The following is a 23,603-nucleotide window of genomic DNA, read 5'->3' as shown; positions in this document are numbered from 1 at the left end:
AAATTATCACGGTCCTAATTGGTGTGTTGCATACAGTGTGTTGCATAAGAATTCACACACACACACACACACACACACACAATGAGCTCATCAACATTTGTCAGAATGGATTTTATGTCATACATATACACAAAATGTTCCATAATATTGAAATGAGGGGAAAAATCAATACAAATCACACATTAAAATCAGACTAATTGCCTCTTTACCCGCTCACTGACTTTTGTTGGTTGCTGAGGTTGTTCCTAATTCCTTCCTTTTTTAATAAAGGATTTAATGATTGTTCAAAGTTCAGTCCTTGATATTTTTCCAGAACTTTGTCCTGAACTTGTTTTGATCACTTCTTGGTCTTCATGGTGCTCTTTGTCCAGGTAACAAACTCTGAGTTCTTCCAGGAATTGATATCACATGACACTTTAATTGCATGCAGGTCAACTCTGTTCAACTAATCATGCGACTTCTAATGGCAACTAATTTAGGAGTTTTACTGAGACAGGGTGATTTCTATAAGTCTAACAATCCGATGATTTGGATCAATTTAAAATAAATCGATGCAACAATCATAAATTGAATATTGTCAAAAAAAGGACAGATAACGTGTGTAAAAAATAACCACAAATTCTGAACAAAATCATCGAATAGAGGCTACTAACTTGTATCATATCACTCGGTGTGGAAGCCTGAGGTTTACATCACCCATGCAATCACAACATTTATTTTGCAAACTATACTGAATTAGTCCTCCATTACAATCATGACGTATAAACGCTGTTAAGTCCAGTTCAGTTCCACAATATGGAAAAGTTTAAGGGGGTGAAGATTTATGCAAGACTTATGTAACTGTAAGTGCAGTTGCACAAATCTCTGACATGGAACTGATCTCGTTCACGTTCGTGTCTGTCAGCGGAATTAACCTCTGTGTATTTTGCTCATTCACGTTGTCATAGTGCCTTTTTGTGTGTATCCCAGTTCTCACAATCTTCCACACAGCCAGATTTCCCACAAACTGATAAGATTACATGTGAAGACTGAAGAGCGAAGAGCTTCTCCACCCTCCTGGCTGGAAATCAATCTGTAATGAACTTATAAATACGAACAAAACATTGTAACACTGAAACTCAGAAACTGAAGCTGGGAACGTCACTCCCATTTCGCGCATGTTACACGGCCTTATTATTTATTATTTTTTTATTATTTCCAATCACATCTGAGTTGCCGGTAAACTCGGTGTCCAACTGGTTTATTGCAGATCGTCTGGTTTATGATTATGACACCATAAAAAGATGACAGAGCCTGTAAATGAAAATAATAAATCAGCTGTAAAGTATGTCTCAGGGTTAGGAGGTTCCTGTGTTTGGAATGTGTCATTTGTATTAACTATTAACTACTTCGTAATAACTACTTAGATGGTTCTAAACTTTAGCTTTAAATATCCAGTACATCTTATCTTCATGTCCATTATCAGAGCTATGAGCAATATTTATGAAAGCTGACACACAAACCTTCTTGTTTACATTTACATTTATGGCATTTGGCAGACGCGCTTATCCAGAGCGACTTAGTATGGACTAAAACCTCCAAAACCTGTATTTACAACGAAAATAACTTTTTTACACTTTAATAAAATGTAATTATTCTCTAGATTTCACATATAACTTCTAAAAACTAAAAACATACAGTATATACATACTTAAAGTTACAGCTTTACCTCTGACTGTTACAAAGCACTGACAGTGGAGACTCCTTCCATCTATCCATTTTCCGTGCTGCTTATCCTACACAGGGTTGCAGGGAGGCTGGAGCCTACCCCAGGGGGCTTGGGGGACACCCTGGACAGCCAACTCATCGCAGGGGTACCATCACACACACACACACACACACACACACACACACACACTACGAAACAATTTGGAAATGCCAATCAGCCGACAATGCATGTCTTTGGACTGGGGGAGGAAACCAGAGAAACCTGGAGGAAACCCCCGAAGCACAGGGAGAACATGCAAACTCCGTCATGCCGTCATGCGCCGTGAGACTCCTTCCATAAAGTCCCGATGAACAAGCTGTTACTATAGAAACAATAACGTGTTAGTACCAGCGCATTATTATAAACCTGTGATTTGCAGCTGCACTACTGCTTCTGACCAAACAGGTTTGAGAATTCAGTAGTGCTGTGGTGTAATTTAAAATTATATATATATATATATATATATTACATGCATCCAGGAAACTGTGTGATAACAGAGGTGACAGTGATTAGCTAAAGAGGGACTGAACGTCTCACCGCGACTTAAACTACGTCTTTACTGAATCTTACGCACACTGGATGCCGTGAGCAAACAAGAGCTGTGACCACTTACATGAGAAATGGTTCTTATCTCATACAGATTGCATCAATTACACCATGAGAGCAAACACACACACACACACACACACACACACACACACACACACACACACATGGAGTGACTTCAGTTTTGCCTTTTGGCCGCTAGGTGATTGTGTTTTATCACTCAGACTGGGTTACACAAGCATGCATTAAAAGCTTTTAAAAGCTTTAACCTGAATCAAAGTAATATTTAAAATAAATATAATAAAATATTTATTCATTTACAGTAAGCTTAGATCAACTTTAGTCCTGTTACTAGGATTATGTTAAACTCACTTGCATCTGAGGCAGGTTAAATTTCTGAAATAACAGCATATATTATATATATCAAATAAAATAAAAAGAAAGAAAGAAAATTCTGGATTCTGATTGGTCAGAAGCTGTTGATTCATTTTCTATAACAGCAGCATCACAGCATCCGCAACATTAAATGTAACTATAAAGTATGACATCTCGTTCTTTAACAAATAAAAATGCTTAATTGTTGGTAAATTGTTGTCGTGTGAGAAGAATAAAACACTTCGGGGCATGCTGTTATAGGAAAATAATCAACTTCAGGGTAGTAACAGTAATTCCACTTCATCGCAAGTTTAAATTACTGCACTCGTGCTATATAAGTTATGGTTTCTATAGAAACAGTTCATTCACAGGCACTTGTATTGCAGACGCTCCACTGATGTGTTCAGCATTTTTTGGAAGGAGTCTCCAGTGTCAGAGGTAAAACTTCAAGTAAATTTATATTCTCAGACTTCTTCAGGGCAGAGGAGTTTACACTTTGGTAACATGACAAGCTGTGTTTTGTTTGCATGTTTGTTTGTTTGTTTGTTTGTTTGTTTGTAGTAGCATAAGAGAGAAGAGGATTTTGCTTCACAAACATTCCAGACCAATACATGTAGCTATAAATGGATAAAAAGTATGATGTGTCTTTGGTTAATGAATAAAACATTGTAATCATTGGTGAATTGCTGTGGTGTAGGAGGAATAAAACACTTCAAGACGTGCCATTATAGAAAAATAATCAGCGTCAGTGTGTAACAGGAACTCCTCTTCATCACACCACTCTGTCACTGATTGTTTTACTATAACAGCACAACACACAGTGGTTTGTTCCTTATTTAAGAAAGAAAGAGAAGAAAAATGTAAGAAATAGCAATAAAACTAAAACATGGTGTTCATGAAGATAGACGTAAATGTTTGGTCATACAATGACCTTCTACTTACGTGTAATGAAAGTTAAAAACGAACACATTTGTTCTCAAACAAAAGGGAATTTATTCAGTATCAGAGTTGCTGATAGTGATAAAGCAGAGACAAGCAGCAGGCACTTATGTGACGAGGGTGACATTGGAAAGGCAGCGTGGTTCATGCTGAAGGCCTGGTGAAGGACACGAGGCAGCGGTATATAACCCTGTCTCAGCTGATAAAACACTCCTGTGTATTCTCCTTGGGGTTTTAAGAACAAGGTGTCTGTGGGATACCAGGACATTTTCACCATTTCAGGCGAAAAGAGCTTCGAGGTTTGGACATCGATCGATTTGGACAGCCAGTTGAGCATCATGAATAAAACGGTAAGCAAAACAAAATAAAAATCAAGAATAAAATCTCAGAAATGAAATAAAGAAATTAAATCTCAGTTGTAGTTTTATACAAAGCCGGCATGTGGGTTATTTCCGACTAACGAGTATTAACTCTTCGCAGGACTCCTACGAGATGTTTGTGGAGATGGATAAAATGGAAGGGGACATGGATGTGAAGATCAAGAAAAAGAAAAAACAGAAGAAAAAGGAGAGATTGGAGAACATGAAGAAGGAGATGGACATTGTGAGTGGCAGGAAGTTTTCACGCCTGTACGCGTGTCTCCAGTGAGCAAGTTTTAAACGTCTAAAAATGTTCTCTTAATCATTTATTTGTGCAGGATGACCACGAGATCACGCTTGAGGAATTAGAGACGAGATACTCGACAAGCATTACGAAAGTAAGATCCACTTCCCTACAATTTTATACACAGACACGGAAATTTCACTGATCCAAATTTAGCAATTTTAAAATAGAAATAAAAAATGTAGAAATATTGCAAAAGACATAAAAGGCTTTTAACCCTCAGCGGTCTAAGCCTAATATTTTGTCCATTTTTTAATACCTAAGTTCAACAGTCAATAAAAATGTCACAAATAGCTATTTATTTGGTTTTATATTATGCGTATACAAATAAATATTAAAAGGCTGTGTGACTCTTATAGTATGTCAAGTGAAAATGAGAAAGAATTGATTCAGATTAAAAGATTTTTTAAAAAGTTAATTCATTAATTAAATTTATGTGTTCAATTCATCTAGCACCCTTGTGGTTATGTGTATCAAAAACATTTTAAAAATAATAATTTTCTGGTTTTGAGAAATGCAACAGCTAATAGATGATCAGAATATTAAAAAATATTTACAAATTTTTATCCTATAAGAGTATACATCTGCTATATAACACAAATAACAAAAAAAAGTCTGAGGATATCCAACAGCTAAAAGATGATCAGGATCAGAATATTTAAAAGTAAATAAATAAAACTGACCAAATTTTATCCTATATCTGCTAAAAATGGCTTTCTATATGGTTTTCAATTTTCTTGCATTTAAATTAGAGGACAAAATGTTTTAAAGTTTTAATTAATAAATATCTGCTTTCATGCAGAATTTTCAAAAATATTTATCTGCTTTTTCCACAAAGGTGTACAATGCCTTTGCTTGAGTGGATTTATTTATTTATTATATACTTACTTCCTTGTTTCTTTTTAAAAAAAAAAAATTATGTCCATTTTATGTCATTTCCTGTTTTAAAACTCCTGCTGTTGTTGTTATTACACCTAGGATAGTTAATAACATGTTAATAACACTGGGCTTTGTGCTGATCCTGCTGTCTAATCTGTCGTACCGTGTCGTAGGGCCTGACCTCGAGGATTGCTGAGCAGGTCCTGGAGCGCGACGGCCCCAACGAGCTGAAGCCACCCAAAGGGACGCCCGAGTACGTGAAGTTCGCCCGGCAGCTGGCTGGAGGTCTGCAGTGTCTGATGTGGGTCGCCGCCGTCATCTGCTTTATCGCTTTCGGCATCTTGTGTGCGAAGGGTGAAATCTCCAGCTATGACGATGTGAGAATTCTGAACATCTGAACATCATTTTTATATCTTAACTTTAACACATTTAAGCGGTTTTAAATTTGCGTTAGGTAAAAGTTGATGTGTATTTCATATTAAATGTTTGTGTAATACAAAATTCAGCGTGGAGACGTGCGCGTGTGACTCTGAGTGACTCGTTCACCACGTTCAGTCATTCATCTCCAGTAAATCCTTTATCTTAGTCGAAGAGTCTGTGGGTTATATTATTATATTATACTATGGTACACTGCATATTATTATATTATATTATATATATTTTCAGAAACAACCAAATAAATTCATTCGAAAATATCGAAGGAAGATTTAAACACACAAAAATAACTCTAGCTCATGTTTTGGTGACACAGTACATTTCAGAGTCAGATTTAAACCAGCGCAGTGATTGGTTTTTATTTATTTATTTATTTATTATTCATTTTATTTATTTATTTATGTTAAAATACACCGGATGCCCTTCCTGGAGCAACCCTCCCAATCTTATCTGAGCTTGGGACTGGCACTCAGAGCACACTGTTGCACGCAACCCCAGTGGCTGAGGTTGGTTCCCTGGCCAGGAATCAAACCCGAGTTGCAGCGGTGAGAGTGCTGTGGCTGTGATAGAATCTTGCACTGTATAACACAGCAAAATAGACCTCGAGGTGGGCAATAGAAGCCTCGGATTGAGCAAAAGAAGCCTTAGGTTCAGCAAAAAAAAGAAAAAGAAGCTTCAGCTTGGACAAAAGAAGTCTCGGCGCTAGGGTTGGGCTAAAGAAGCTTCGTGTTGGGCAAAAGATGCCTCATGTTGGGCAAAAGAATCCTCAGCTTGGGCAAAGTCTTTGCATGGAGGATAGAAACCCCAGTTTAGGTAAAGAAGCCCCTGCTTGGCCAAAATATCCTCATGGCTGGGTGATAGAATCCTCAGGTTGGATGACAGAAGCCTCAGGTTGGGCAAAAGAAGACTTTCTACAAGAAGGTTTCTACAAGAACACATTTACTTACCATTTATAGCATGGGCAAAAAAATGATCTGTTTGGACAAAAGAAACCTCAGGGGTGGCGAGTGTGAAAAAGGAAAATCAGAATGAACAGATATGAAAATACAGTGATTATTTTAATTGCACATCTGAGATATAGACACTGGAATAATAAGTGCTTTGTGTGTTTAGCGCTAGAACACTCTGTGCAGTCTGTTACTGACTTTCTCTGATTTAAACTTCCTGTTCATCCTCTTCATTAATTTCCTAATGGACTCCACTGTCTGTCTCTCTGCAGCTTTATTTGGCCATCACTCTAATCGCTGTGGTCGTCGTGACCGGCTGTTTCGGCTACTACCAGGAATTCAAGAGCACCAACATCATCGCCAGTTTCAAGAATCTGGTACCACAGGTGAGGTAACAGCACATCCTGAAGTCTTACGCCACAGCAATTTGCCAGCTGTTACACGTTCTGTTTCTATCTGTTTAGAGTTAATGTTGTGGTACATCCTCAGCAGTCTCACCAACCTTGAAGTCAATAAGACAAAGAAATGCAAACCGTGCATCTTGTCATGGTACAGAGGAACGCAAAGTATAAATTCCTCTGTACTGACATCTCTCCAGTGTATACTGATTAAAATCTTAACCTGCTTTCAAAGTGCAGTGCGATAGCAAAAGCCCCTCCTGTTTGCCAAGAATGGAGTGATTGTAAGATAAACTGGGTGTGTGAGCAGGATCTCAAAAATGAGACAAAAACAAACCTAAAGCATATCGTGTTTTCCCTCCAGCAAGCCATGGTTATCCGAGATGGCCAGAAGACCCAGATCAACGCCAACCTCCTGGTGGTGGGCGACCTGGTGGAGATTAAAGGAGGAGACAGGGTTCCTGCTGACATCCGTATCATCACATCACAGGGCTGTAAGGTGTGTGACCAGAACGCTGTTACAGAGTGCTGGCTCAGGTGGTCAGGATCTGGAATACTGATCTGGGATCAGAGGAAAACCACCAATGTCTGGTCTTTGAGCAAGTTCCTAAACCTTCTCAGTTCAACTGGCTAAAAGTTCAAAACAAGTTCAAAAGTTCAAAAAAAGTACAACTACAACTTCTTCCTTCAAGTTAAATTCATGAAATATAAACTCTTTATTTATTAAAATGTATTAAAATGTGAAGAAAGATCTCGCTGTCATGTCTGTTAAAGTTTAGATCAGAAGCTGTGAAATGTAGTGATGAGGAGAAGGTAGAGGTGTTGAACTGTACTTGAATTGAACTTGCCAGTGATTGCAATTTATGAATTAAAGCTTGGCACTTTGTACTGTTTATCTGTTTATAGCTGCGTACATTTAATGTTGTGGAAAGTAGGGCTGTCGTCAAGACCACCACTGTCAAGTTTAAAACTGATTCGACTGGAGTCAAGAGCGAGTCTTTGAGGGGTCAAGACCAAGTCAAGATTGAGTGCAAATTTCAAAGCCTTTACTTCAACTAGTTGTGCATTGTGCCAATGATTAGACTGTTTCCTTGAAGAAGGAATTACTTTTTGTCCAACTTAGTTTGCATGCAAAAAGAAAAGACAAACTATTTTTACAAACTTTTCATCAAGACTAAGAGCATGTTTACTGAGACCAACGCCCAAAACTATGAGTCCTTCAGCCCTAGTGGAACGCCCATAAGACAAGTTAGTTCCCGTTATAGCATACATAATAGCAGCTTTAATCAGTCATTCCCTCATGTTTGGAGAGACGCCTGAATAAACAACACTTATCTATATAACATCTATGTCACATGGTCTCATACTGCTGATGCCTTCCATCTGCATGTTGCAGGAGAACTAGAGATTCATCAGATCAACATTTTTCCAATCTTAACCTTTCCAGTTTCACAGAGAATGCACCCACCATAGCCTCAGATTACAGTTCTTAGCTGATAAGAGTGGAACAAAAGGGGGCCATGCAATTTTAAAATTTAATTTTTTTTTCTTGTCTGGGGCTCAGAACTGATCCCAAAGCAGTTTAAAGAGACACAAAACATCCCATTATTCTCATTTCCTTTTCTCAGGTGGATAATTCATCTCTGACTGGCGAGTCGGAGCCTCAGACCAGGAGCCCAGAGTGCACACATGAGAGTCCACTGGAGACCCGCAATATTGCCTTCTTCTCCACAACCTGCTTAGAGGGTAACACACACACACACACACATACAGTACGGTGCAAAAGTCTTAGACACCCTATTTTTTAGTACAAACTTTGTTATAGATGTTTATTTTCTGACTTCTACATTATTGATTCAGTACAAAAACATTTTAGATTCCAAACATTAGTTTTCCAGCACAAAATGAAATGTTACAGAAAAATGTTTGTATGTCAGTAAAGAAAGCAGCAGATTCCATAAGAGACACTTTTCAGATAAAAACATAATGAAGGCTGCTGGGTTTCGCTGCAGAAATAAGAAGCGAGTCGACAGTCAAAGTCTCCAGAAGAACTGTGGCTGCTTCTGCAAGATGCTCAGTAACACTTCCAGCTCATTTCCTTATAAAACTGCACACACTGCACCTCAGATACTGCTTTTCCTTTTTAAAGCGAAGGATCGTCACATTAAATATTGACTTCGTTTCATTTATTATTGTTTCCTGCTCTTTATTTTTAACATAGAAACATTTAATATCGTTATTTTTGAAGGCATCTTTGCTCTACAGCATTTCTTTGCATGTGCCTAAGACTTTTGCACAGTACTGTATGTACACATTTCTAAAGCTGATGTGACCTTATACAGTATATTTCTTTCAAATGGTAACGTGTATATGCACAGTGTATGACACACTGTTTGCAAAGAGGGACCAGAAACAACCTGGAAGCAGCTTATGAACTGATTCTCAACAACAGATGATGGAGTGTCACCTCTGCTTGGACAGGTGTAGCTACTGGAATTATCATCAACACCGGTGACCGCACCATCATCGGACGCATCGCCAGCCTCGCCTCAGGAGTGGGCAATGAGAAAACCCCGATCGCCATCGAGATCGAGCATTTCGTCGACATCATCGCTGGTCTGGCCATCTTCTTCGGCTTCACGTTCTTCGTGGTTGCCATGTTTATCGGTTACGCCTTCTTGGAGGCCATGATCTTCTTCATGGCTATCGTGGTGGCTTACGTGCCTGAGGGACTTTTAGCTACTGTCACTGTAAGTGCAAAAAAAATGTTTACTCTAGATTCTAGCTAGCTAACTCATAAGCCACTCCCTTCTTCCATTACAATTACGTCAACAAGCGGAAACAAGAAAGTGAACAAATCGATTATTTCCAATTAATCAGAGTTAATTTATCACAAATGTTTTGGGTTTCTCCACTTTCTTTTAAATTTTTTTGGCATTTTCCGCCCCAGATAGATGCGAACGCTTTATGATTGCCATCACGTCCTAGTAATCATCCAGTGTTATTTACTAGCTTTATTACTATGAGTTATTAGTTAGGTAAACTGCAGTTTCTTTTCGCTGCAGATTCTTTTCACACCACAAGAGAATGTGACTGCCTGATACATAAACCTTTTTATTTTAAAAATCATGGCGCCCCCTGCTGGTCCGGGGGCCCAGAGCAACCACTTATATTGCTTGTAGCAAGAAACAGCACTGTGCTTTTGACACGTCAATAAGGATAGTAAAAACCAGGCAAATAAGTGTTAATCACGCTACAACTGAAATATTTCTTCAAACACAAGTGTAACTGCAACTGTTTTATTAAAAGCCTCTGGCAAACAAATCCAAAACAAAAGACGTAAACAGTAAACAGGCAGAGGTCAGATGATCATCTAACAACAGTAGCACGGATAATCCGAAATACAAAATCCAGGAAACAAAACGAGATCACAAACCAGAATATAACAACACAGCTCAAACTGCTTGGTAAAGTCAGGTACCAGAACACTGAGCATTATTTTGCAACGTGTGTGTGTGTGTGTGTGTGTGTGTGTGTGTGTGTGTGTGGGTGTCCAATATACTGTATAGTGCTGGCTGTGAATGGTGACTGCTGTGCATGATTAGAAGTCCAGTGACTGTGAATGTGACAAGTTGCTTGTGCTATGGGAAGTGTATTTTGGGGAGGATTATGTTTGTAGGCTGCAGTGAATTCTGGGAAATGGAGTTTGTTGCCGTTACCTGGGATGACCTGAAGAAGTAAAAGAAGTAAAATCTTTACTAAACTATCATTTAAGCCTCTTTGCAATGTATTACCCTGTTTACCTTTTTTATTTTCTAGCAAACTGTCTAGTAATTTTCTAGTAATTGTGAATTCTTGTGAATGTTGCTCCATACATATCATTTTAACTCCAAATAATAGAGATATTAACAAGAGAAAGGAGAGATGAAGGTCGTGTGCCTTCTCAAACTCACCTTCTTATTTAAAAAGTCCACTTATACACTGTTTTATCTCACCTTGTTACTCCAAAGTCAGAATGTCCTGAACACAATCTCCATTACGTGAAAGTGACCTTTAAATATTTACACAGATATGAGTGCAAATAAGATCTGGAGGTATCATAAACCTGCGTTATATAAGAAACCATTATTTACACATTAGATTTTTATACATTGGATATATTTATGTGCCTTTACAGTGTAAACTGTGTATTTCTGAAGGTGTGTCTGTCCCTGACGGCCAAACGTCTGGCCAGGAAGAACTGCGTGGTGAAGAATCTGGAAGCCGTGGAGACTCTGGGCTCTACTTCTGTCATCTGCTCGGATAAAACAGGAACCCTGACGCAGAACCGTATGACCGTGGCTCACCTGTGGTTCGACAACATGATCCATGCTGCAGACACAACCGAGGATCAGTCAGGTGAGGAATCTGATCTCAAAAACTTCATTAGAATTTCTTTTTTTACTTTATTTCCCCAAAGACCAGTAATTATTGGCACCCTTAACATGGCAAAAAAAAAAAAAAAAAAAAAAAAAGATATAAAATAAACATTCTTCAGAGAACTTTCTTTGTTTACATGATAGTATTTTGTTTTAAAAGTAAACAGAAATTATTTGCACCCCTAAAGAATTAATGGATCTTTAAAAAAAAAAAAAATGCTTACAACATCCTCCTTTGGTGCTGTTATTATTTCTCTATATTAATTATGCGAGTGCCAATAATTTTAAAACCAGTGTTTTAAAAAGAAAACTTTTATTATGCTTGAAACGATATTGTGGTAAAACTGTGTTCCGATAAATATTAATTAATTTCATTTCGGGTTTCAATAATTCTGGAGTGGGCTGTATCTGTGAGAATATCTCACTGTGTTATATTTGTTTTTCGTCCAGGTCAGAGTTTTGACCAGTCCTCGGAGACGTGGAGGGCACTGGGACGAGTTGCGAGTCTGTGCAATCGGGCGTTTTTCAAACCCAATCAGGAGACAGTGCCGATCCCCAAGGTGAGGAAACATCAGTGAAGAGGGGTGATATACATCACACACATCCACAAAACCAGGCTGTAAGAAATGAGACAAGACTTTTTAGTCATATTCATAAATAGCATCTTAAGTTAAAAAGTTCTGTCAGTATTTATGTGGAGAAAGTTCTGTGTATTCAGAGTCGGGTTACGTCCCCGCTTACGTCCGTTGTTACGTTGTGCGCTATTTAGATTCTTAAAATCGCCTGTGTGTAGTTCATGCCTTCGAAGTTGCCAAATTTTACCTGAGTTGAAGTGTCTGAGACGGGGTTTTTCAATAGTGTCTAGACCTCCGCTTTTAAACACAAAACACTCACCTTTGTTTTTAAGGAAACAATCAGTGATAGAAAATGCAGGCTGAAGAAGGAAATGTTTGTCATTACTGTAAAATGTAATTTGATGTACGATAAAGACTAATATGATGATATATGAACGTAATGGCTACGATGGTGAGACTTGAAATAAACATCTAATAATAATAATATACTGTAGTCTGGTATATTGCCAATATATTGTGTCTTTACACTTGTGTAACTCTCATGTAATTTCTTTCTGTTGTTGCATCTGAGGCCTGAATACTGATGTGTGCAATTTCAGTATTAAATCCTCACAGTGTGTGGTTAACCCTTTTAGCAATAGATGATCCGTGAAACAGACCCAGTTTGAGTTGTTTCTAACAATACAGTTGTAAGTTTTACTTTTAAAATGCCGAAGAAATATTCCTTTAATCCATATCAGTGCTTGGTGAGGAGCGTGTCTGCTCTTGCCAGTATGTGGGAAGATTTTCTGACCTTTATTCTGAACATGATTATAGCAAATGAGACAGAAGGGGAAGAAATTGACTTCACCCAAACTAATTAGCAGTACACAAGCACTGTAATTATACTAAATTACAAATCCATAACATTTGGTAATTTAATGATCTGGGTGACAAGATGTTGATTATGAGACATGAGTCATGTTACAGTTATTTGTTTTACAGTTGTGTTGTTTTCTTTTTGATATAATTGACTGCTGCTTTGTACAGAGAGTAGTGGTGGGCGATGCTTCCGAGACAGCGCTGTTAAAGTTCACTGAGTTGACCATCGGAAACATCATAGACTACAGAGCACGATTCAAAAAGATCTGTGAGGTGCCATTCAACTCCACCAACAAGTTTCAGGTAAGAGTAAGATCAAATCTGGGGGAAGGGTTATGTTCTCTCTGCCTTTTCCCGGTCTATCAGGGTTGACAGGTCTGCATGAACCAAAGCTGAAAGATTCCCCTTCAATTCATCATAAAATATATTGTAATGTTTAAAGCTTTATTAATAAATCAGATTCCATAACACACAATTTCCCCAAATAATTATTTCATCAAGGTCCTAAAAAGATCTCATATTGTTCTAAAAAAAAAAAATAGCTAAGAAAATGAAAATGAAATCACTGTTTCCACAGCAACATGTGTTTATGATGATTTTGGGATCAGTTTGGTAAAGGATTTGTGAAGTAAAGACTAAAACACTGTGTGTGTGTTATGGTGTTATAGTAAAATAATGAATGACAGGGTGGTGTGATAAAGTAGAATTACTCTTAACACATAAAGCTGATTATTTTCCTATAACAGCACGTCCCACAAGTGTTTTATTCTTCTTCTATCACAGCAATTATTGCTATTTTTACCTGTTACACTTACAGCCCGTACAAGTCCCTGTGAATGAGCTGTAGAAACTGTAATGTGTTAGAATGAGAGCACTGCACTTGCACTACTGTCGGAGCTGCTGGTACAGAAAATGCATCAACACTTTCTAATCAGACTCCAGAAAGCACCGGGCCGTCCTCCTTCCAGTCACTAGGGTCTCTTTGGGTTTAACGCAGGACATTTGGAATTATAACTCAAACCTCCACCTTTCTCTTACAGCATTTCAAATACAGCTTGTCTACTTTTCCCCAATTTGCTGCCTCATTGTCGCCCCCTTGTTGTGTTCAGCTGTCAATACACGAGCTGGAGGACCCGCTGGACCTGCGCTACCTGCTGGTGATGAAGGGGGCACCGGAGAGGATCCTGGAACGCTGCTCCACCATCCTGATTAAGGGTCAGGAGCTGCCGCTGGACGAGCAGTGGAAAGAAGCCTTCCAGACCGCGTACATGGACCTGGGAGGACTGGGAGAGAGAGTGCTGGGTAAGACGGCATGGAACGCTGTGTTTGCTCTGAAGCTTCTCTGAGGAAACTTTACATATTATAGAGATTATCTTCATGCAGTTTGGTCCTGAGAGTAACAATGTGTGACCTTTATTTTTTAAAATATATATAAAAAAAAGGTTTTATTTCACCTACTGCTCTCAGCAGTGGTAAAGAGTTTTATCGGTCTATTTCTTCTCACTTTACATACTATTAGCATAAATATACTATTTATATTGCTAATAACTCAAATAATTATAACCTATATGGCATAATTTAAAGTACATTTTAGAAATGGCCCAGGTCCAGACTGTTGATATCATACATGCATGTTTGTTTGTGTGAGAGTATATTCTCTATTTTTATTTATTTTAACAATCTAAATTTATTTTAAAAAACATCAATTTAAGCATTCTTTTCCCTTTTCCTTTTAAACATTAACATAAACATGTTCAGGGTTAATTTTGGATGAATGTGATTTGACTTCATAAGGAAATTCAGACATATTTTAATTCCATGCAATGAATTCTCAAACAGCTAAAAAAACAAACAAACAAAAAAAAAATTTGGATCCTGCTGTATTTTTTGTAATTCAATTTCCACTCGAACATCATCATCATCATCATCATCATCATTATTATTATTATTATTTACTCCTCAGGTTTCTGCCACTTGTACCTGAATGAGAAGGAGTTTCCTCGTGGCTACAGCTTCGACACAGATGAAATGAACTTCACCACATCTGGACTTTGCTTCGCCGGCCTCATCTCCATGATCGACCCTCCTCGTGCCACTGTACCTGACGCTGTGATGAAATGTCGCACGGCTGGCATCCGAGTAAGTCCAGTTCTGCATCATAACATCACAGTTAAGATAAAAAAATATAACTTCAGCTGAGAAATAACCAGCACTGGACTGTAATTTTTGTCACTACAACCTACTGCAATATTTAAAACTGACAAATATTTAATCAATAAATTTTAAAAAATATAATTAGTACATATCATACATTTTACTTTATTAATTTTTTAAATTTTATCGTATTTTCATTTTTAATAAGTTAGAATTGTATTATATATTTTATATATATATAAATTAATTTAGTATTTATATATGATAAAATACAGTAAATAAATAAAATTTAAAAAATAACTAAAATAAATAGATAAAATACACTAAATTAAATAAATAATATATACAAAATTTAAAAATAATTAAAAAAAACATGAAAAGTAATTAATAAAATACATTTTAAAATAATATTATTTTATATACTGTATATAATAAATATAGTAAATCTAATATTTATTGGTATTTAATATAATACTTTGATTTGCAGGTCGTCATGGTTACCGGTGACCATCCCATCACGGCAAAGGCGATCGCTGCGAACGTGGGCATCATATCGGAGGGCAGCGAGACGGTGGAGGACATCGCCACCAGACTGCGCATCCCTGTGGAGCAGGTTAAGAAGAGGTGAAGCACGACTCAAGCATCATAAAGCTGTTATAACTGTTCATAAACACGTCACAGGCGTCACGTCGCTGTCATCACAGCAGTGCACCACTGATACAGTTAGATCGTAAGGCACAAAAAAACATTCCAGGATTTTCTTCTTTATCGCTTACATCTGTCTATAGTCAGGTCCAAAATTATTGGCACCCTTCATTAGAATTAGCATTGAATATATAACATGAATAACACAAGCACTGAGTGATATCTGAAGCTGCATAGTTTTATTTTGAGAGTAGTTTGGGAAAAACTTTAGTCTGAAAAGTATTGGCACCCATAATTCATGTACAGTGAAGCATCTTCTGGACCGCACTCAACCTTTTTTTTTTTTTTTCTTGTGGAAGATCTTCGAGCCTCTTTATATTCTGAGGTTTGTGCATGTGGACGTTCTCTTCAGCTCTCTTCCAAAACCCTACTGAAAATCTAAATAATTTGTGTGTATTTTTTGTTTTATAGTGTGTTTTCCAGTTTTTCCACATTCTCTTCAAGGTTGCCAATAACTCTGAAGTCGCAGTCTGAATCCAACACACCTGGAACAAATGTTTTAGTAATATATAGACACATGAAGATTATTCTTGTGTTACAGAAACAGTTTGTTATGTTTATTTTATACACTGGAAGCCCAGTTGAGTCGCCATGACTGTAGATTTCAGAAAGAATTTCAACAGTGAAAAAATAACAGCTAAAGTTTTCATTTCGAAAGCATTAACATCAGCCGTAAATGACTAATTTAAAAATGTAGCATTTGATTTGACAGCTTTGTTAATCTAGTAGCTAGCTAATATGAAAGCTGAGATGACCTCTCACTACACATCCTCATCTGGTGCTGCAAGTGGCCGGTGGTGTGACAGGGCATACGTGATACACACGTGAGTTATACTGTGATTCTTTGTTCGACAGAGACGCTCGTGCTTGTGTTATTAACGGAGGTCAGCTGAAGGACATGACCAGCGACGAGTTAGACGAAGCTCTGAGGAATCACCCAGAGATGGTGTTTGCCCGCACGTCTCCCCAACAGAAACTCATCATCGTGGAGAGCTGCCAGCGTCTGGTGAGACCGGCTACCATGTTAAACACCTTATACCAATAATCAACATTAATATCAATAACAGAGGAATGCAATTAAAACAAACAAAGCCGAGTGTACTCTTGTCTGGCTTTTAGTACTTGGGGAAAGTTCTCTCATTCTAGCATCCAACCAATCAGAAAAAGAGGGCGTATCTACACACCTGTCAATCATGTTGCCTAAACAGCGTAAATCCTACACGGCATCCTACTGGCCACTACGTAGGGTGTAGTGCTACATAAACATGACGATATAATACTGTGGTAAATTATGTCGTGTTTCTGAGATATCACAATTATCGTGATAGCTTTTTTTGAACATTTTTTAATAACAGTTGATTTGATGTTAAAATTCTGTACTGAATTTTAAAAACTGTAAAATGTAAATTTTTGATTAATTTATTTTTATAGACATTTTTATAGACTTTTTTTTCACTGTTTTTCACAATACACTGCTGTTTTGCTGCCAGTTTGTTGGCATTCCTAACCCATAACCCAATCATGATGCATCTCATCTATCATAGAAATAGTATTGTGATGTGATGTTTTTTAAATCGTCCATCTCTAACAGGGTGTAGAAGCCGTTATGTTATACCCTATGTAGTGCACATAAGTAGAGACGAGAAGGGATTCAACCTTTCTTCATGTCTGATGACGTGTTTAAACCTTCACGCTTCTTGTTTTATGGATATGAGCATTTGTATAGTAGCATGAACAACCTGAAAAATATTTTTTGTGTGACCAAAAATCATTTACACCATTTTTGGTCAGATTATAGTAACTGAACTGTCGACTTGGTGCTTGGTTTCAGGTTTCTGGGTTTTGTTTTCTGACTGGAAATAACTTTCAAAGCCATCAATAAGGAATTTAATATACAATGCCTTTAAAGTGTATAATGGGATTGTAGACCATGCTATAGCCAGATGCATCCCAGAATTCCCAAACAAATTACATCCTTAAGTTCTCTTAACCTGTATGTTCTCTTTACGACCCAGAGATAACGTTAATTTTTTAATGAGTTCCATAAATACTAAAACAAATACCAGGACAAAGTAGATACAACTGTAACTATATGTAAATATAGTTCATGTCTCTACATCCAGTTAAAATAAAGTCACTACACATTATCTTACTTATATAAATGTAATAAAGGATGAAAAAAAGGTCTGTTGATGTAATGTAAATGTATCTGTAACTCTCCCTGTCAGGGCTCCATCGTGGCAGTAACAGGAGATGGAGTAAACGATTCCCCGGCTCTGAAGAAGGCAGATATCGGTATTGCGATGGGCATTGCCGGATCTGACGCTGCTAAAAATGCTGCAGATATGATCCTGCTGGACGATAACTTCGCCTCTATTGTAACTGGAGTTGAACAGGGTGGGTCAAAGAAAAAAAAATAAATAAAATTATTAAATAAAAATACAACTTTTAACAATTAAAACTTCTTGTATTTCAAACAGTAGCTACACATTGCATTCTCTCTCTCTCTCTCTCTATATATATATATATATATATATATATATATATATGTGTGTGTGTGTGTGTGTGTGTGTGTATGTATATGTTAAATTGCAAGTATAATAATACCATGAAAATGTGAATCATAGCTTGACATAATGACGATTAAAAACCAAAAATATAATGATGTTTCACATTTCTTTATAAATATACATTTTTATTTCAGAATTGAACTAGATCATTAAAGCAAAATGTTTATATTTTGCTTGTTTATAGGCTTTACTCATGTATGTCATGTGTGTTTGGAAGAAAAGAATGATTTTGATTTCTGATCATTGTCAAATGTCATAATTGGTGGAAAAACTAGCCACCAAATGTGTAGGGATTTAAATGAATGAATTTAGGATGGAAACTGATATTTAAAAAAAATGAATTAATGATATATTATCGCTGTGTTACATTTAGTACATTAGTCCTAATTATTTGTATTTAATTAAATAAATATTTATTTTATACATTTAATTTATTTCATTATTTTTATACTGTCAATTATTTACACAGTAATTACTAATAATGCATTAATGTTTTAATTAATTATTTAATTTGGTTATTAATTAATTTATTTTATATTACCTCATTTGAAAGCATAATAATTTATATGACATATATATATATATATATATATATATATATATATATATATATATAGTTTTTTTTAATGCAGCTTATGCAGGATGTTTGTCCGAAGGTCCTGGATTTTTATTACAGAGTGTATATTAGAAATATCATTTATGCCTTATATAATACTATATATTTATCCAACTCTTGATTACTGATAATAATGAACTTCATGTTTTTTTACTCATTCTGCTTCGTAGGTCGGCTTATCTTTGATAACCTAAAGAAATCCATCGCCTACACTCTGACGAAGAACATTCCAGAGCTGACTCCGTACCTCATCTACATCACGGTCAGCGTGCCGCTGCCGCTGGGCTGCATCACCATCCTCTTCATCGAGCTCGCCACGGACATCGTGAGTGTGCACCATCGCTATCATTTCACTCATGATGTTAAAACCCTGCATGTTTCACTCTGACGTCTGCTGTGTCTCAGTTCCCCTCAGTGTCCCTGGCCTACGAGAAAGCTGAGAGCGACATCATGCATCTGAAACCCAGGAACCCACGCAGGGACCGGCTGGTGAACGAAGCCCTCGCCGTCTACTCTTACTTTCAGATCGGTATGTAGGCTTCTATTATTTGGACTGATTATTTTTTTAATGTGTATGAGTTTATCAATATGAGCTACATTTCCTGTCTTCAGGAGCGATCCAGTCTTTCGCAGGATTCACAGATTACTTCACGGCAATGGCTCAGGAGGGCTGGTTCCCACTGCTGTGTGTGGGCCTTCGCTCTCAGTGGGAAGACGTCAGACTGCAGGACCTACAGGACAGCTACGGACAGGAATGGGTCGGTAGAACAAGATTAGTCTTAATACGAACTTAATCCTTATGGTCAAAATGATTTAAATATTCACTAAAAATTGGACAATTCTGAAATGTATTTGTCTTTCTAACATCAAGCTTACAAGGCAAGGCATAGCAAGTTTATTTCTAGAGCACAAAAGTTCTTTACATTGCTAAAAGCAAAAAGAAGATAAGGAAGAAAGAAGAAACAAAAGACTTACAATAGATATAGACATAGATACTGTATATGAATAATTAAAAAAAGAAATTGTGGGTAAAAGTGTCAAAGGCACAGGAGAAGCAAAGAAAGGATTGTCTTTAGATCTTTTCTTCTGAAGTAGATGTTTTGATGAGTTTTATTTGTAATTTAAAAGGAAAATGTGTATGTGGTTTCAGTTTTCAGTCACCTTTCCATTCGCACCTCCGCACACACACCTTCCATCAGTAGGACATTTTTAAGTCACAAAAACGTGTCTTGAAGATGTATGTCTATTGATTAATAAATCATTCACAGAAAACAGAAAAGCATTCGCCCTAATGTCAGGAGATTAGTGAGTTTGAATTCCAACAATGACACAGGCCTGTCCATGCTCTCTGGGTGGGAGGGGCATGCTCTCTCTATCCCCTATCAAACACAATGGCACTAGCCAATATTCATCATTTGAGAGCTCATGTATGCGGAAGAGGGTTGATAGCGCTTTCGTCTGAGTGTGTTACACCGCCCTGTGATGCAGCATGAGCAGCAGTTTGATGATGCAGTTGGCTGGCTGTAAGCGTCTTCACACTTCCCATATTACTGCACAGGAACTGTGCACTTATTTTAAAGTGTAACTTCTATATCAATTTAATTTCCACCCTGTTACACCTGAAAGAGTCATTAGTCCTGCAACAAGTGTCCAGATACAGCCAAGCTAAAGCTGCTAATAAAATAAATGTCTATTTACATATGACATACTGGTGTAATCAATCTCTAACAATAAATACATCCTTATTTGTTATGACTGTATAGTTTATCAGTAACTACACATGTATTAGAGAAACTTCATATAAAGTGGAAATAAAAATGCTCTGTCTAATCTAAATAATCTAAAAGAAACATGTGACTTTTATTTTCTGTGACAGACGTTCAGTCAGCGTCTGTATCAGGAGTACACCTGCTACACCGTCTTCTTCGTCAGTATTGAGGTCTGCCAGATTGCCGATGTGTTGATCAGGAAAACTCGCCGACTGTCTGTCTTCCAGCAGGGTTTCTTCAGGTTAGTGAGTTACACGTGCCCCTAAAGAAAGGGTTGGCTCACATGTCCCATGTTTATCTGGAATGACTGCTACATGCTCACACAGCTATATCTTAACCTGGAGGTCTGTGTATACCTGGTACCAACACTAACACAACAAACAGAGCAAAAATGATATATACGTTCTATTCTAGATCAGTCTCCCAGATCTCTCTCAGCAATCCTCAGCTTTTACTCATGCTTTTGCCACTAGATGTCACTAAAATAATGAATGACACATATAGAGTTACTGTTACCACCCTGAAGTTCATTATTTTACTATAACAACACGTCCTGAAGGGTTTTATTCTTCTTATATCACAACAATTTACTAACAATTCAGAATTTTATTTATCAAAGAATGACACATTCTACTTTTTTATCCATATTTAGTTACATTTAATGTTGTCTGTGAAACTAGTTCCTGTTCTCACTTACGTTATAGCAGCTATAAATAGTCGTTCTTTCAACAGCGTCTCTTTTTTTTCCTCTTGAATAGGACGAAAAAATGCAGCTTGTCATGTTACAGAGAAACCACAAAGCGTAAACTCCTCTGTGTTGAAGACGATGGGAAATTTACAGTTACAGCTTTAGCTCTGACTGTTATAAAGCACTGACACTGGAGACTCCTTTCATAAACGTTAAATAAATGCATTTCTCCTTAGAGAAAATTTCACTATATCAACAATTACACGTTTTTTAATCCGTTTATGTGGTGCTTCTGCAGTACAAGTCCCCGTGAATGAGCTGTTACTATAGAAACGATAACGTATTAGAACGAACGCATGAATATTAATATAAACCGGTGATTTGTAGCTGCACTACTGTCAGAGCTGCTAAGATATCATGATTAAATTATGATTATATTATGATTATATTATTATGATTGTGTGTGTGTTTTTTTTTCTTTCATGCAGAAACCGGGTGCTTGTGACTGCGATAGTCTTCCAGCTGTGTCTCGGTAACTTGTTGTGTTACTGCCCGGGGATGCCAAACATCTTCAACTTCATGCCTATCAGGTAGTTTACAGTTTTTCCTCAGCATTATTTCTATTATCTGCATTCTCATACTCTACAATAATACATGTACATGTGATGAAATGTAGACAAACAGTGATTCATACATTCTTCATTGCAGGGTGCAGTGGTGGTTTGTGCCGCTGCCGTACGGCATTCTGATCTTCGTTTATGATGAAATAAGGAAACTAGGCGTGAGGAGACACCCAGGAAGTGAGTATTTCACTACTCTTCATTTTAATCCCATTTATCTAATAAATAGTTATCAAAGCAAGACTGATGTTCTGCTTTCTGCATGTTTCCAACAGGCTGGTGGGATCAGGAGCTGTATTACTGAGAGGATGTCAGCGTTGCTGGTTATTTGGTGTTGAAGAATGACACCTGACTTCTTCAAATAATGATTTAGTTTATTTTTTATCTGCTACCAACATATTTTTCTCTAAAATAATTGCTCATATAGTCCTATTTAAAAACAACTGACTAGTATTAGCCTGACATAGTGCCTGTATCTGACTACTTTCTTTTATTAATAAAATAATAAACACAGTATGTGTAGGTTTTAAGTGATTCAGGCTTCGTTACACACATTGATACAATACATATTCTGATATCTAGGTGGGAAATTGTATTGAAAAAAAATTAAGAAGGCACTGAAAATCTCATTAAACCATCTTTTAGTACTGAACCAGCACGTGTTATGACGTCATAAAACATAAGAGCCAATCATGTTCCAGTATGCAAATATATTTTAATCAGCGTACTATTTGGACAGATTTACAGAGAAAATGATTATGCAAATCGAGACTCAGGTACTGAATGAAATCTCATCTGTGTTTATCTGTGAAAGTGTGAGCAATCTGACTAGCAGTTAGCCAGCTAGCTAGCTGATATTACAGTATTTACGACAGGAGGGCATGGCAGTAGTTCCTAGTAACTCCAGATTCATAAATCCTAGCATTTTCAGTGAGGTTAAAGATGTTCTTCAACCAATTTAGATTTTTGTAGCATATCAAAACATATTAAACAGCTTATTTTATTAAATACATTATTGTAATAGTTTAAATTTTGATGTTCAGGGCTTTAAAACGTTCTCTGAATAAAATCGGATTATATTCGATGTTGCCAAAAGAGGGCGTGTTTCAAAGGCACCACAGAAACCACTTTTAATCCACTTTCTGACAAAATGTTTAGTATATAGTTTATATTTTATTTCTCATTTTAAATTAGCAACGTTAGCACAGACTCCATTAAACGCTTTAGCTTTGGACCACAATGCACCACTCGTTCGCGCGCGCCTTTCTGCGCTCCGCGTCATCACAGCGGAATGTAGCACGAGCTACATTCTATCTCGCACGTTGCCTGTATCCGCATCCAGGGTCACGTGACACCACAGACGCGAATCCAAAATGGCTTCCTATCAGACATGTAGTGCACTATATAGGGTGCCTAGAGACGTTAGATTGTGCCCTATGCAGTCCACTTATACAGGAAGTAGGAAGCGAATTGGGATTCGGTCAAAGAAAATATTCATTTTAGCAAATATGTGTCTAAAACAGACAGTATTTGATTTGGAAATACTTCGGAAAAAGAATCAATTAAGTCTCCTACAGCAAAAATGTAATCATCATCATCATCGATCATCATCATCAATATCGATTTCTTGACAAATTTTTGTTTTTATAACTGATTTAAGTTGCGTACGTTTCAGTTTTATCAGATGATAATTTAAGT

The 23,603-nt window shown here is 37.1% G+C and overlaps 1 protein-coding gene across 1 annotated transcript; it reads left to right on the top strand.

Moving 5' to 3' along the window:
* Nucleotides 1-3,771: 3,771 nt before the first annotated feature.
* Nucleotides 3,772-22,419, top strand: LOC113532853 (potassium-transporting ATPase alpha chain 1). The gene is made up of 23 exons (XM_026924524.3): nucleotides 3,772-3,957; nucleotides 4,088-4,210; nucleotides 4,305-4,364; nucleotides 5,323-5,526; nucleotides 6,804-6,917; nucleotides 7,294-7,428; nucleotides 8,558-8,675; nucleotides 9,411-9,679; nucleotides 11,129-11,327; nucleotides 11,798-11,907; nucleotides 12,952-13,086; nucleotides 13,893-14,085; nucleotides 14,747-14,922; nucleotides 15,425-15,561; nucleotides 16,498-16,648; nucleotides 17,871-18,039; nucleotides 18,999-19,153; nucleotides 19,234-19,357; nucleotides 19,441-19,586; nucleotides 20,705-20,838; nucleotides 21,774-21,875; nucleotides 21,994-22,085; nucleotides 22,181-22,419. Exons 1-23 carry the CDS (start codon nucleotides 3,946-3,948, stop codon nucleotides 22,207-22,209), a joined length of 3,087 nt encoding a protein of 1,028 aa, XP_026780325.1. The 5' UTR covers nucleotides 3,772-3,945; the 3' UTR covers nucleotides 22,210-22,419.
* Nucleotides 22,420-23,603: the final 1,184 nt, after the last annotated feature.

This window comes from Pangasianodon hypophthalmus, chromosome 22, assembly GCF_027358585.1.
Source record: "Pangasianodon hypophthalmus isolate fPanHyp1 chromosome 22, fPanHyp1.pri, whole genome shotgun sequence".
Lineage (NCBI taxonomy): Eukaryota > Metazoa > Chordata > Actinopteri > Siluriformes > Pangasiidae > Pangasianodon > Pangasianodon hypophthalmus.
This window is presented reverse-complemented; position numbering and strand designations above follow the sequence as displayed.

Excerpts from the sequence above, each read along its gene's own strand:
- LOC113532853 (XM_026924524.3), top strand. Across the intron at positions 8,676-9,410 it reads CTCCACAACCTGCTTAGAGG|GTGTAGCTACTGGAATTATC; the intron begins GTAACACACACA and ends CTGCTTGGACAG. Across the intron at positions 19,358-19,440 it reads CTACTCTTACTTTCAGATCG|GAGCGATCCAGTCTTTCGCA; the intron begins GTATGTAGGCTT and ends TCCTGTCTTCAG.